Raw genomic sequence first — 14,322 nt, 5'->3', positions numbered from 1 at the left:
TAATAATGGTAAAAGAATATACAAAATGAAGTGCTGTAACACAAGTCACTCTCACCCTCTCACCACCTGATGGTGGATTGCTGAACCCATCCTCAGCAGTGATCGCGGAATCCCAGCCCCACTGCCAACCCCCATTTGTATACTGAGCATGATGGCTATGCTATGGAATACTCCTTTGGCCAGCTTGTCCTGTCTATGCTCCCTCTCAGCTTCTATGGGAAGCCGAAAAAGTCCTTGACTAATGTAAACATTACTTAGCGATAACCAAAACAGTACGTGTTATGGACATCCATCTCATACTAAGTCCAAAACAGAGCAGCTACTAGAAAAAATTACCTGTATCCCTGTATCCCAGCTGAAACCAGGACATCTAGATATCTTTGTAAAATGATTAATAATTTAATGTGAGCAAACAAGTTTTTTATTCCTTACCTCATTCTTGGTAGCAGCTGACTGGATTGTGCTAGCACCTTCCACTGCTAAAATTAATTGAAAGACATAATCTGGATGGGAAAATTTACCCAAAAGCTTAGCCTTTGAAAGAATAAGCAAATGAAAATTTACTTCTGTAACAAGGTGTTGGGCAACTTGAAAAGTATATCTCTTAGCTCTGCATATCTTATAATTAATAGCTGTTATTTCAATTTGCCAAGAGGAAAAGTATGACTTTATGACATTGCCTAATTTACTGTCTCATCCTTCTTTTCACCTTTGGAAATGTTTTTTCTTTTATATGCATTTAAAGAATCCCCATAAGAGCTCGATGCTCCTAACTGTTGGGTCTTTTCCTCCTGTATCTCAGATTAACAAGAAATAAATGTTTTTATTATTTTTTTTTTAAATTCCACATGAACTCTTAATACAATAATTTCCTCCGACAGGTGCCAGTACATAGCAGAACAAGGGTGTGATTGTAGTATGCTTGAATATAACCCTATGAGCTTAATTTGCTATTGTTACTAGAGTTTGTTGGTTTAAGTCTCATGATAGGAGTTTTGGCATGTGTTAGAAATTAGGTTATGAACAACAGAAATCCAAGGATCATTTCTGATACTTAAAATACACCAGTACTTAAGTTGATGCTGATAGGCAGAAATACACTATGTAAAAGAAACATGAGAAAAATAAGAATCTTTCCTTTTGGGAAGGATACAGCACAAGATTAAGTTACTCTGTTATGAAGTGTTTCCAGTTTTCTTGGTGAAAGCCTGCGATTAATTAAAACTTCAACCTTGGAGTGGTCTTAGTAAATGTTGTATAGTGAATTTATGTTGGTCAGCTGAGTTGCATTCATTGACTGTATGTATGGAATGGGCTGATGGCAAATGCAAGGTAATATGAATAATCCTAAGCCACAGGGAAATGCAGCTACGTTGAGTTGAGTCACTTTCTGTTAGTGGCTAAGATTGTCAGGACACCTCAGATTGATAGCAACACAGTCTGTTCTTGCTTCCACATAATTTAGATACCAGAATAGCATAGCAAGATTCAGAAAAGCCGCGAGAAAAAAAAAATATTGAATCAGTGATGTTTCCTCCTGACTAATTAGCCATATTTTCTTTCTAGCGAAAATAACATGACATACCATTGGGAAATTCAGCCAATTAATGTGCATTTGATGAAATATTTGCATACTTGAAATCACATCACTTCTGTAGTACTGATAAATTTTGGCTGATGGGTATTGAGTAAAAGAATTTCAGTCTGAAATCTATGTTAGACCACTTAATAGTGAAATTCTATTTTGTTTAGAGCAACAGTGCAGTTTTAGTTTCATGTGTTGGTAATTGAATGGTTTCTTTTTTTGTTAAATAATTTTGTTTTTCTTTCAGTGTTTTGTATCCTACTTGCGTTCCGTTTACTTAATGAAGAATAAGGAAGTATTTGATGTTTTCAAATTGCCTCTAGCGGAATATGCCCTGTAAGTATGATTGACTTGGAAAGTGAAAACTGTATAGTAAGAAGTTTCACAGTGTATGATAGCTTTAAATAGCTGTTGTGACTATGTTAACACACAGAATTAGACAGTCTTATAATGTATGTACAGTTTCACATTTATGCTGTGCTTTTGTATACTTTCAAAGACAGTCTAAATAGAAATTATGTGTGAAAACAATATATCTCCACAAAGAGAAATAACTTGCAGCAGAAAGTACATTTATTATACACTATTCACGACAACCCGTGAAGCAAAAGGGTAGAAAAAAATAGGTTTTTTGGGTGTTTTGTTTTTTCTTTTTTTTCAGGTTCGCCCTTCAGCCTCATAGCTAAAAGCCAACCTATAAAGTGTATTATTTAAAAAGAAATTGGAGTATCTCAAGATGATACACTGCAGTCTCATTTTGAGTGTGATTTGGACATTGCTCCTTGGACAAAAATTACTTTTCAGAAGATTCAGTGCACTTGATAAAGATGAAACATCTGCACTGGACTGAATAGCATCTATTACTGTGTCTATTTTTCTACATATATGTGAACCATTCCACATTTTGTATGGGAGGGAAATTAATTTTGACAGGTTGACTTTACAGATGACAGCCATCTGAGATTGCTTTAAGACATGAAGTTTTTGAATAATCTCATAGGACATAAGGTAGTCAGAAGGGAGCAGGAAGTTGCTCAGAGATGCATGGTAGATTAATTTTACATCTCTGGAATTTCATACAGAGAAGACTTAAGTCTTCAAACTTGTCAGCACGTGGCATAATGAACTAAAATGTGACAAATTACTAGACTGTAGAACACCTGGTCTTCCTGTGCTGTGCTGCAATTAACGTGATTATGTTTTTAAGGTACCTAAGCCTATTATAAAAGGTGCTTTATTACTTCATGGACTAAAAAATTTTTAGAAAGGAGAACTAGTAAAAACTTGAAAAATTTCACTACATTCATTGCCTGCCCCTTCACCTGTGTGATTTTTCAGCATTTTTAAAACCTTATTGTAGGTCTTACTATACTGAATGTAAGGGGTAGTGGCAGAAGATGAGGACTAAGAGGGACAATGGTGCAAATTTAACCAGTCTGTTAAGAAAGCAACTGACAAATAGTGGTAATGCTGGGTTTTTGGAATCCCAGTGCCTCTTTCTGGATTTCGGCATGGTATACCATCTAGTATTTTATATTGATGTGGACAGAGTAGCCCAGTTCTGTTCTTGTCAGGCCTCTGTGCCAGGATTTGGTCTTTCATCAAAGTGAATTCTAATCCCAGCTTTGCAAAGTTACTTAAAAGTCATTCCTGTATTAAAGTGGAAGAATCATAGAATGGTTCATAGAAGCCAGACAGTTGTTTGGAGAGAGCAGGAGAGGTTTAGTCAAGACTGAAAAATATGGAAGCGTAATCAAAAAGTCAGAAGACAATAAATCTGGGACATAATTTGGGGATTCTGCTCTAAACTAACAGTTTGTTGGCACTCTTCTTCCCTACTCTTCAGACTGGTAGTCTACCTAAATACATCCTGCAGTCCCCTGGCTTTCCCTTCAGTGCACATCTACTTATACAGTGGATCAATCAGCTTAATTTATATGAAAGTCTGATATGTTTGAATTCTGCATTCAGAAGCAACCTTGATTTACCTTCTGCACACAAACTCATGACAAAACCCGGAATGAGAATCCGTTCTTCTCTTTACCTTCTGTGTGCGTTCTCCAAAAAGTATTTCAGGCTTTCTGTGGAGATTTACTGCTAGCTTGATAGATGTGAGTCCGCTAAAATTCCTGCAGAGAAAACTGGCTGCTTAATGCCCCTGTCAGGTTTGTATTTCAGTCTGTCAGGCTGTTGCCCAATTTCTCCATTGCTCTCTTGCCTGGCATGTCTGTGCACCGAGATTCTCTTAAGCTGTGTTGATTGAGTCTGCAGAAAAGCAGTAGTCTTTTTGATTTTTTTATATATTATATAATATTATTATATATCTAGAAAAAGATAGATATATAAAATAAAAAGTGTGTGTGTGCACGTCTATACATATATGTGTTCTAGAGATTGTTCATCTTTAAGCTGTGGTACATTAGTATTCTCTCCAGTATCCTCTCATTACAAATTGCTATCAAGAATAACTTGTTGGAGGAAGACTTGCACAGGCCTTGTGTTAACATAGGCAGCCTTTAAGTTTGGTGAATGAGAACCTCGATGCTTGCATAAAAGAGAAATTTGTCTTTTCATTGCAAAGGACAGCTTTGAAAACATAAGGAGAATGTAAACAAACAACAGGGTGGAAAGGAATAAATAGTTAGGCTGGCCTCCTGGATGGGAGACAAGGTAAAGAGGAGACAGGGATTCAAAGTATTTTACTTATCAGGCACTTTATTTTGTTAAATGCTAACATCAGTCTCCAGGGGCAGTTCTTAACAGGTGAGTGTGTTGGATGGACAGATTAGTCACAGCTCTAAGGGGCTGCCAAGGAAGGTAATTTCCTCTGTGATTTTTGCCATGTCTTCTAGGAGGAATGCAGCATATTCTTCCCTGTTTATCCCTGTGTTGGTACATGGAGAATAAATAAAGCAGGTTGAAGCCAAGCTATTTGGGAAATGTCTGATACATGCAACTTACTACCCAGCTAATTTTGCAAGTATTGTTTACGCATCAGTGTTACAAAGCAGTAGGTAGCTGCAGGTGCTGTCAGGTCTCAAATGGGTGATACCAGGATACACGATCCATCTGTCCACATCTCTGTCCTCTCACTGACCGGGGAAGGCACCCACTGCCCTCTCAGCCCAGTCCCCCTGGCTGTGGATGTAGACCTGACCCTTACTGCATGGTCACGGCAGAGGGTTTCGTTTGTGGTCTTGCTCTGGCTGACATAAGCAAGTGCAGGACTACCCATCACATCCCCCAGACAGCCTCCATCCCAGGCTTTGCACATCTCTTTATGCCTTTGGTTCTTGGCTGTCCTTCTCGCTGCCCTTGTACTTCCTTTTCTAGACCCCAGTCGTCTTCCAACTAAAAAGCCTGTCCCTAATTACTTTTTCCCAGTTGTTTTACGTCTTCATACACCTGTAACTGGACTTTATTTCTCACAGAGTTACCTAGTTAATCTCAGTAGTAGTGTTACTTGTACGGACCTCGATATTCCCTCCAATGATCTGCAAAGTTTGGGCATTTCTCACGCGACTCCCCCTCAACCACCTGTGAGATCCAGCCATCCCTTTCTGAGCTTTCTGTAACTACTTCTGTAAGCTTTTGAGCTTTTTGATCCTGCCATGCAGATCTCTGAACGAGCTGCAGTCTCCTCTCTCAGAGTCTAGGGTCACTATTCTCTTAATCATCATCCTCATTTCCTATAGGATCTTGAACTACCTTTTCTGATTGTGCAGCTAAGCCTGATATTGACCTTCACTCACCTTAGAAGTAAATGTACTTGCATATGCATGAGTGGCAGTTCTAGTAGAGTGCTTCTCAGAGTTGGCTAATGCAGCTAACGTGGAGAAATGGTCTTTAATGCACTCTAGAAAATCTCTGTTGCTTGTGCTCTGCTGTGTTGCCCTTTGAGCAGGTGTCATGGTGGCGCAGGTACCAAGAGCACCAGTGCCTGCAACTGCAATGCGGAGGCTTCTTTTACTTTTGTAAAGAAGGCTACAGCTCGGTCTTCTAAATGATTGGATTTCAACCATGACAATCCTCTTTGTTGGCCTTCTCTTTGATCCTGACCCATAAACTCTTGATTAGCTTGGCTCTCATTATTATTAGTAGAGTACCATGCATTTGAGCTCCTTAATGTAGAGGGCTAAAGCTGGCTAGTCAAATAAATAACACAGCAAAAGCAATTTCTCTGTTCGCTTTGGTTATTAATCAGACCATCTGGAAAGCCTATTAATTCAGATTTGTGTCACTTCAGTTGATTTGATTTCTCCTGTTTTCAAATGGTTGCTCATCCTGTCTTCTGAAAACATTTTAAATGTTAAATGTAGATGTAGCATATATTGCAGGGCAAGTAATACACGTTTCTTCTCTTGAAATAGCTTCTGGGAGTATTTAACCTTTTTCAGGCTATTTTAAATCTTTGTCTGAACCTGTTCTACAGTAAAAGAAATCACCGTGCTGTATTTTCATGTGTTCACATCATTCTGAAGAAGTTCACTAATGGAATAGGTCTTATATTTAGTAAATGTATTAACTTAATACTGGAATGACGCACTAACTTGTGTAAAATTGTTGTGCGGCAGTTCTGCAGAAGTGACCTCGGATTCTTTACAACTGTCTCATATTTCAAGAAGGACTGGAAATCTTCTAGGTGCAGATTAGGAACTCTTGTGACACTTAAATTAAAATAGTGTACTGGTCTTAAATTTCCTGTTCAATTTGTTTTGTGCAAGGACAGAGTTTGCTCTGAATATCTTTTTAAAGAGTTAAGAGAGATGCCCAGCTTTTCACCCAATCCAAATAGAGGCATAGTGAAGTTAGTGTGTTACTGTAAACATACTCAAGATCTTTGTGTAAGCATAATTAACAAACCTTGGAAAGGCAGTATTTTAACTCTGATGCACCATTAATTTGAATTAATTTTTAAAAATGTTTACTGATGTTTGATTTTCCTTATTCAATAGCAACAAAAGTGGTATACCTCTTAAAGCTGTCAACCTGCTTTGAGTTGAAGGAGGTACCTGAGCATTGTAGGTGTTTTGTTCAGTTGCTTCTACGCATTCCCTGATCAGCATTATGGAATGATAATGTCTGGCCACCTCAGTTGGTGAACAGAACTATCAGCTGTACTTTCATTTATAGTATCAAAATAATTCATTGGATTCAGTACTGCTTTTAGAAGCTGATTTAAAATGCCTTTCTTTAAGAGCTTGCTGCCAAGAAGTCATGGCATTTCACACAAAAATGTGAAACAGGATTGTTTTTTGGTTTGTCAGCTGACTTTGTGTTGCTGTTTGAAGGCTACCATAGTCTGATGACTGAGTTGCAGTATTAGCGTATTTTTAGTGTTCTGTGATAGAATTTATGAAATCTCACTAAGTAACTTACCTGCTTTTTGGCTGTCTTTATGAGAAAACTGCACATTTCTTATTCCAGAAGAGTGTGTGAATGCTAGCACTAAAACCAAAGAATAGACGTAACTTCAGTTGGAGCAGGATTGCAGTCTGAGTGTGTTGTGATTTGGGCTTCACTGAGGTGAACGACAGATCCTCTCCCCCACCTCTCCCTTCGGGGAGAGGAGGGAGAGAGGGAAAGGGGGAAAGAGACTTAGGAGTTTAGAAGGAACTAAACTACTTTAGTGAAGTATTACTAATAAAATAATAAGAAAATAACGAAATATAAACAAAACCGTATCAAGTTCCCAGGATGACAGTCACATGTGGAAGTCCCAGACTGGGCTCAGTGATGGATGGGAACTGGATTCTGGGTCTGGATTCAGGATCGGGATCAAAGGCAGACGAACACAGTCCTCCTCGGACACCGGCCACTGAAGAAAGAGCCCCGACCCCTTGATCCCTCAGCGTTTATACTGAGCACGAGGCAGATGGAATGGAATCACCTGTTGGTCACCTGTCCTGTCCTCTCCTCCCCACAGGTGCAATCCCTCTACACTTTTCCACTTCTGACCCTCCCAATGGGGCAAATAGCAAAGTTTTCTGGCCTTGGGTGTTATAGCAATAAGGATAAGCAAGGCCTCTGCATACCATGCCTTGGCATGAGCTATAAATACAGGTATTATCACTCTGAGAGTGAACAGTTTCTGCACAATATGCTGTTAATTTCAGTAGTTAGAAGAGGCCCAGCTAAGAAGCAAAGTTACTGAACAGAAAATTGGTTCTGTTTTACCTCAAACCAGGACACAGTGGCATCTAATGAATTAATGAAAACTAATATTGCCCTGTCTAGTTGATGGAAAGAAAAGCTGGTTCGTATGTTCAGGTTTTTCAGTTGCACTGAACTCAAAATTTGGCAAATGATTAAGAAATAAATTCTAATGAAACGGTCAAATCTTACAACCTGAGGAAACTTTTAGCAGTAATAGAATGTGTTTGTTCCAATTTGTTCTCTGTTTGGAATATACTATAGAAAAGAGGCAGTAATAAGCCAAAAAGCTGACACTTCTTTGAGAAGTTCTTTTATTAAAAGTGTTCGGGGATTGTTTGTACACAACTTTGCTTAAGCTTATCTACTATTACTTTCTTACCAAATTCGACCTTGTCACCTTCCCTCTCCCCCAAGTCTAAGAGCTGTATTCTTTTGGTTCAGATGTGATTTGAATTCTGATAGCACTGTTTTTTGGGTTGTTTTTTTTTTTTGGTAAGGTTGCTAAGCAGTGCAGAAAAATCGGTCAACTCTATCTGATAATTAATTTAATTCAATTATTAAATAATGACATCAGTGCAAAACAGCAATCTGGCGGGTGGGATTTCTTATCTGAATGAGAAAATCTGTGCTGAAGTCTCCTCTACATCATGGGCTGCTCTTTTTGACTTGTCTTTTTTAACCTTTCCTGTGGAGAGAGAGTAGTTTCTTCACCTTGTCAAACTTTTCTCTGCAGCCATGGTCCTGATCTTTGATGCTAGCTCTGGAGACATGGAAGAGGAGCTGTGATAAAATCAGAGTTTACAACCCTGTGTACATTATGACTATGTCTGTCTGCATGAGAGAGAAATGAACACAGATTGCGTAGTTGCTATACAGTACTAATACTTGCAGTACTTTGTCACCAGTTGGCAGCAATACTTTATGTAGAATAATGTTGTGAAATCTGGAAAAGCAAAAGAAATGTTTCTCTTGCAAAGGATTTTTTTTTGCTATTTTGATCACCCGGCCAAAGAGACTGCACGTTCATTGACATTGCAGCAGTTTCTTTATATGTGTTTTGCCATGCCTGGTGTTAAGACCTGCTTCCAGGTTTGAATCTCTTCCAGCTGCTGCAGTGAAGCATTACATCTCCTTTGTTTGGTTATTTTTGTTTCAGTTTGCCAGTAGGCCAAACTTTAACACATAGTTTCATTGCAAAGGTAATTAGTGTTAGCTGTCAAACACTGAAACAAGTTTAAGATTGCTGGTTGCTCCAGTGTCAGTTCCCAAATGTGTTGTATTGTCCTCTCAGCAGTGCACTGTCAGTAAATGGGCAAAATACACTGGCTAAACACTTACTTTGGTCTTTTTTTTTTTTATAAACCTCTTTTGTTTTATTATTGCTGTTAAGTGCTTGTAGAAGAATGGTATTGGGTTTATCAGAAATACTAAAAATTCACTTTATGTTAGAATTAAGGCTTTATTTATTGAAAAACTTGTTCCTCATCCTAACAGTGTGGGTTGCTTATTGGGTGCGTGTCCACTTTTCAGTGTTTTAACCTGTGGCCAATACCAAAACTGCCCCATTCAACCACAGGTGTGGATGAGTTTGATTTTTTCCCTCCATTTTTTGTTATTTAAGCAGGGTGCCTCTCCTGTTGACTGCTCTGTCCCATTGGCTACAGTTAATAGTTCTAGGCTCTCTGGGGACTACAGTTCACTCTTGCTGCTCTGCAGTACGTTTGGGATGCATCATGGACTGTTTGAAATGACATTTCCACCAGGGAGTATAGATTTGTGGTTTTTTTCCTGTGATGTAACTCAGGTTTCTTTATTCAGAGCTGTATGGTGAAGAGAAGACATAATGCTGTGTACTTGAAAGAAGCAACATTGAGGAGAGACAAAGTGTATAACTGTACATAATCTGAATCAAGAGATTGGTCTTTTACATGTGCGTGTGCATGCGTATATATGTAGCCATTTTAGTTAGTTAAATATGTCTTTCCTAATTGTATGTTCAAGCCCTGAGTATTGCAAATGCTATCAGTTCCATGTTCTGTGTTTTTAAATGTAGCGGTGGTCGCCATATGTTCCTTGCACAGTACTAGTGTCCCACCCCAGTTTTTATTCACCTAATGAGAAGGCTCATGAAGTCTGAAAGACACTTAAATATTGCTTTTTTGAATTTGGATTTGACAGGATCAGGTTTAATAATAGTGAGCAATTACAAATTTTACTGAAGTCAAATGATCTGTTGGAGACAGAGTATCTATTCCCATGCAATGCTCTCCAGTATTGTTGCTATACTGTATTTTTGCTTTTTGGCTATTTTTTTGTCCTTTCATGTATAGAGTATTAGTATAACTTTGAGTTGTCATGAATAACTGGGTAAAATAGTATTGTTGGCACAGCTAGTTGTATATGCCATGAAGGTAAAGCCTTGCTGTAGAGGGATGCAGGCTGGTGAGATTTCTTTCATAGAGAAATGTCTCTCCCTTAGCTTTTTCTGCCATTAGTCCTTTATCCGTATTGTGTTTGTTCTTCTAATCTGTCCATCACTGTGAGATGGTGGAGATAATGTTCTGGGTGCACTTCTGGCAGTGAAGGACACTGACAGCGATCAGTGCTTTCTCAGTCCTTGACATGATGTCTGTGTATCTTCAGTACCAAATTACCTTGGTGTTTCTTCCACCCTATTTTATTGTGAATCACAGATAATTTGTTCTTGTCTACAGCTTCTCAGGTTCTTTGTTTGCTTTCTTTACTGGGAGGATTTGTAACTGTTCTTGAGAGTTCTCAGTTATTTCATCTCCCTTCCTCTTCTAGTGGTCACTTGCATTTTTCAAGCTAAATAGTCCTGTTGTAGGCTAAATATTCTTTTGTAAATAATGTTCATCAAAACGTGTCAATCTGAATCACCCTAATAAAAATTGCATTGCTTGAGCCATCAATGAGGGCTTCCAATTTAGTCAACATTTCTGTATCTACCTTTCAGATTAATGTATTTGTTTAATTCAATTCTTTAGATCACTTGGTCTTGCAGTGGCACCTCGTGTGAGATTTCTTCAAAAAGTTCGGAAACAGCTGTGTGCAAATGAGGCAGCTGATGAGACAGATCACTTGAAGGAAACAGAGCAAAATAAAAACATCATCTCCTCGGTAAACAATGAAGGAGTGGAGGAATGCGGAACTAATTTCAGTGGGAAGGTGTCTGTTAACAAAACAAAGGAAAAGGAGAGAAGAAAAGAAACTGAGGAATGTTCTGCTTCCAGTGAAGGTGCTGACAGTGATGAGTCTGAGGATGAATCGAAAGAGGTATCTAAGGAGGACGAGGAGGAAAAAGAAGTTCCTGTACCAAGCAGGGTTCCAAACCCAGACTCCACGCAGTTCTTTGAAGATGATGATGATGAGGATGATACTAAAGATCTGGATTTGCTGACAGTGAAACGACGTGATGTTTTTGGTGTGGAAGCTAAAGATAATCCAGCACCGGTAAGTTCACTCTATAGAAAGGCTTATGAATCTTAATGATTTTATATTAGAAGCAACTCCAAGTAAGGAGGAGGAGAAAAGAGAAAATTCTCTTCTTAGCAGAACACTCGATTGAAGCCAGATGTGTTGTCCATATGTATCAGAAGTCAGATTTGGTACCACAAGATAAGTGGTGTGACTTACACTTTTATAATTTTGTTATTAGCAGAAAGTAATTATATTTCCATAATGAACATCCTTGTAGTTGCTTTAATTTATGAATGCCATGATTTGAATATCTGGGAAGTTTTGACAGTTTTTATTCTGACAGTTTTTATTCGTATCCCTTACTAATTAGCTTGTACCTCTCTAAAATAGCTGCCAGTTTCAGGTATAATTTTGATGCTGTACAGCAGTTTATGGCACTGGGAACTAAATTGCAAGACATGATGAGCCACTTCCCGATAGAAATTGTAACAAATGATCTTTACCATAATGTAACCTTCAAACCATGATTTTTACTTTCAACAGGACCTTAGCTATTAGGAATTGAGCCAGTATCAGAGAGAGAGTGTGTGCATGCACTTCTTGTAAAGCAGGGTTATAAAGGCTTACTAAAAGTATTCATGTAGATCTTTCATTTCCTTGGCGAGTAGCTCTATAATTCAGGATTTCTCTGTGCTTGGTGTTCTGAGAAGTGTTGTTTTAATTTAATTTTTAAATACAATGTTATAGTCAGGGTGGTTTTTTTAATTATTTCTATACATCAGATTTGGTATGTACATATTGCACGTCCTTTCCTATCTACAACTATATCTCTGTAGTAAAGAGATCCAAGTGAAATAGCCATCTGCTTCGGCAAGATGTTTTTCTGAACTTATATGCATTCAAGGTGAGTGTCCTGTTAAGTCAAGTATTTGTTTTTCCTACTGGTATTCTAAATCTTTCTTTTTCTGTGCTGTTATTTAACAGCACAGGGCATTTGTCATGAACTTATGCTAATCAGCCCACTAGCTGCATTTATACACAGCATCTTCCCTATAGTATTTAGTGGTGTTATAAACTAGTTTTATCAGCTGACTTTGTAGAAGATGAGCAGTTGCACAGTAATCTAACCACCGCCTGCACTCTCCTCTGCTATGAGGAGGCTGCTGCAGATTGACATCTTGTCCCAGAACTATGGGAGGAGGATGCTCCTGGAATTACCTTTCTGTCCCTGTTATTCTAAGCCTGAGATGTCCCGCCCTGGCACAGCTGCTGCCTGACAGTAGCTTATATTCATTACTAAATTTCAGCTTCATGTAGAAAAGATACTGCTGTTTTTAAAAAAAGTGGAGTAAAAGATTTCTGCCTTAGACTGATGTTCTCACAGCCATTGTGTTGCTCCCACAATTTTCCATGCTGAAATACACAGACAGTTTTGTGTTGCTTTTGTATGTTGGAAAGTGAATTGGGAAGTTTTGTTCAGGAAATGGTAAAAGGAGTAACTTTGATGTAAAAGAATGAGCAAAAGAAATTTTATGGAAAATACCAGTGATTTAGAAAGTAATTTGGAACCTCACTGGGTAACCTTTTAACAGTTTTCCAGCATTAAACATTTATGGGTTAGTTTATGCTCAGATAAGTCAGACATTATTTTCTGTGATTCAGCATTGATAAGCTGCAGTGAGTGGTTTGCAACTTGGTGTATAAGTGTGGAAGACCTTGTATCACCTGAAACCTCTTGTACATGGAGGCATAATAATGAAATATTTAATTATTCTTCTAAGCAGCAGTGAACAAATAATAAAAAGTTTCAAGATCCATATCATTAAGAACTTAAATATAATTTAAATATTCTCCTACAGAAATGCCTACGGTAGCGTGATATATAATTTTTAGAAAGCAGAAATGCAGAGCTTACTAACTATTGGAACCAGTATTGATTGATGCATATGGTAGTGTGGTGTTTATTACCTTATATTACTGTGAAAATTGTTGATAAACTGTGGAATACTTTAAATATAAGGATTTTATTTTCAGTAGGAATAAGAGAATAAAGGTTTCTATCACTAACTGTATTGTCTTTTAATGTTTTGATATGCAAATACACATAATAGAAATTACATAGAAAGATTCAGGCATTGTGCATCTCTTATTTCATGTATATAGCTCAGCACCACATTTTGTGGATGTTAAAAAGAAATTGGTAACTTGCAACACTTCTTGTTTTCTTTTCCCATGTGGTTATTTTCTGGATAAAAGTTTTTAAGTAATTATTACTGCATTGAGGTAGTTCATATCTAAAGAATGAGAAAGAACTGATTCCTCTGGGGTGTGAGAAGCACCGAGCAGGGTGAGTGGGGTTTTCCGGTTATGTGTTGGAGTGTCCTAGGGAGGACTTGGGAACCAATTTGACTACAGTGTACTGGATCATGGCTGTATTTCTAGGATGAGGCAGTGTGTTAATTAGTAGTATCAAATGCTGCAGAGAGTCTAGGAGTATGAACATTAGAGTGTATACTTGGCTAGATCAGTTAGGAGTTGGTTTTTTTCTGTGTGATAAATAAGGTAGGAGTCCTGTGGAAACACTAGTATGTGATCATCTAATTGGGAGATTATGAGTATGCCCACAAAGGTTAAATTCAGTTTGCGTTTATGCTTTTAGTGTCTATGATTGATTTTGCAATTTAACTGTTCTTATATTTTGCTTATTGTTGACAGCAAAACAGTCCCGCTGCAATTGTTGAGCTTCAGGTTGGTTTTGTAAATGGTAACATTACATTCAGCTTCAATTTTTTAATAGCTGTTGTTAGAGACACCATAGCTTCCTTATCTGTGTGTCTTCCCTGGGCCCCCCAGTGGAAGAAGGAGCAAGAGGAGGTATGGGGCTGACTCCAAGTGTCCTGTGTGCTGGTGTAGTGCCATGACCTTTGATCGCAGGTGGAGTGGGCTCATCTGTCTTCGTAACAGGGGAAAGGAACTAGGCAAAAGGAGCAGGGGTTATTTAAACTGATGATGGAGTAGAAAGGGATTTGTGTGACACTCTTAGAACATTTTAGTTTTTGTTGAATATCCATGGTAACCAACCTAACAGTGAAAGGTAGGTCATGGTGTGAAGTGAGGCGCATCCAATGTTAGTTCCTCTAATA

At 38.2% G+C, this 14,322-nt stretch overlaps 1 protein-coding gene across 1 annotated transcript in view; it reads left to right on the top strand.

Moving 5' to 3' along the window:
• Positions 1-14,322, top strand: part of DDX10 (DEAD (Asp-Glu-Ala-Asp) box polypeptide 10) — a 194,268-nt gene that overhangs the window by 45,912 nt on the left and 134,034 nt on the right. The window contains exons 12-13 of the mRNA XM_009890920.1: positions 1,833-1,921; positions 10,747-11,212. Coding sequence (XP_009889222.1) covers positions 1,833-1,921; positions 10,747-11,212 — 555 coding nt within the window. The remainder of the gene's footprint in view (positions 1-1,832; positions 1,922-10,746; positions 11,213-14,322) is intronic.

The sequence above is a fragment of the Charadrius vociferus genome, unplaced genomic scaffold, assembly GCF_000708025.1.
Source record: "Charadrius vociferus isolate BGI_N301 unplaced genomic scaffold, ASM70802v2 scaffold118, whole genome shotgun sequence".
Classification (NCBI taxonomy): Eukaryota; Metazoa; Chordata; class Aves; order Charadriiformes; family Charadriidae; genus Charadrius; species Charadrius vociferus.
Note: the sequence above shows the minus strand (reverse complement) of the source record. Positions and strands in the feature narration are given on the sequence as shown.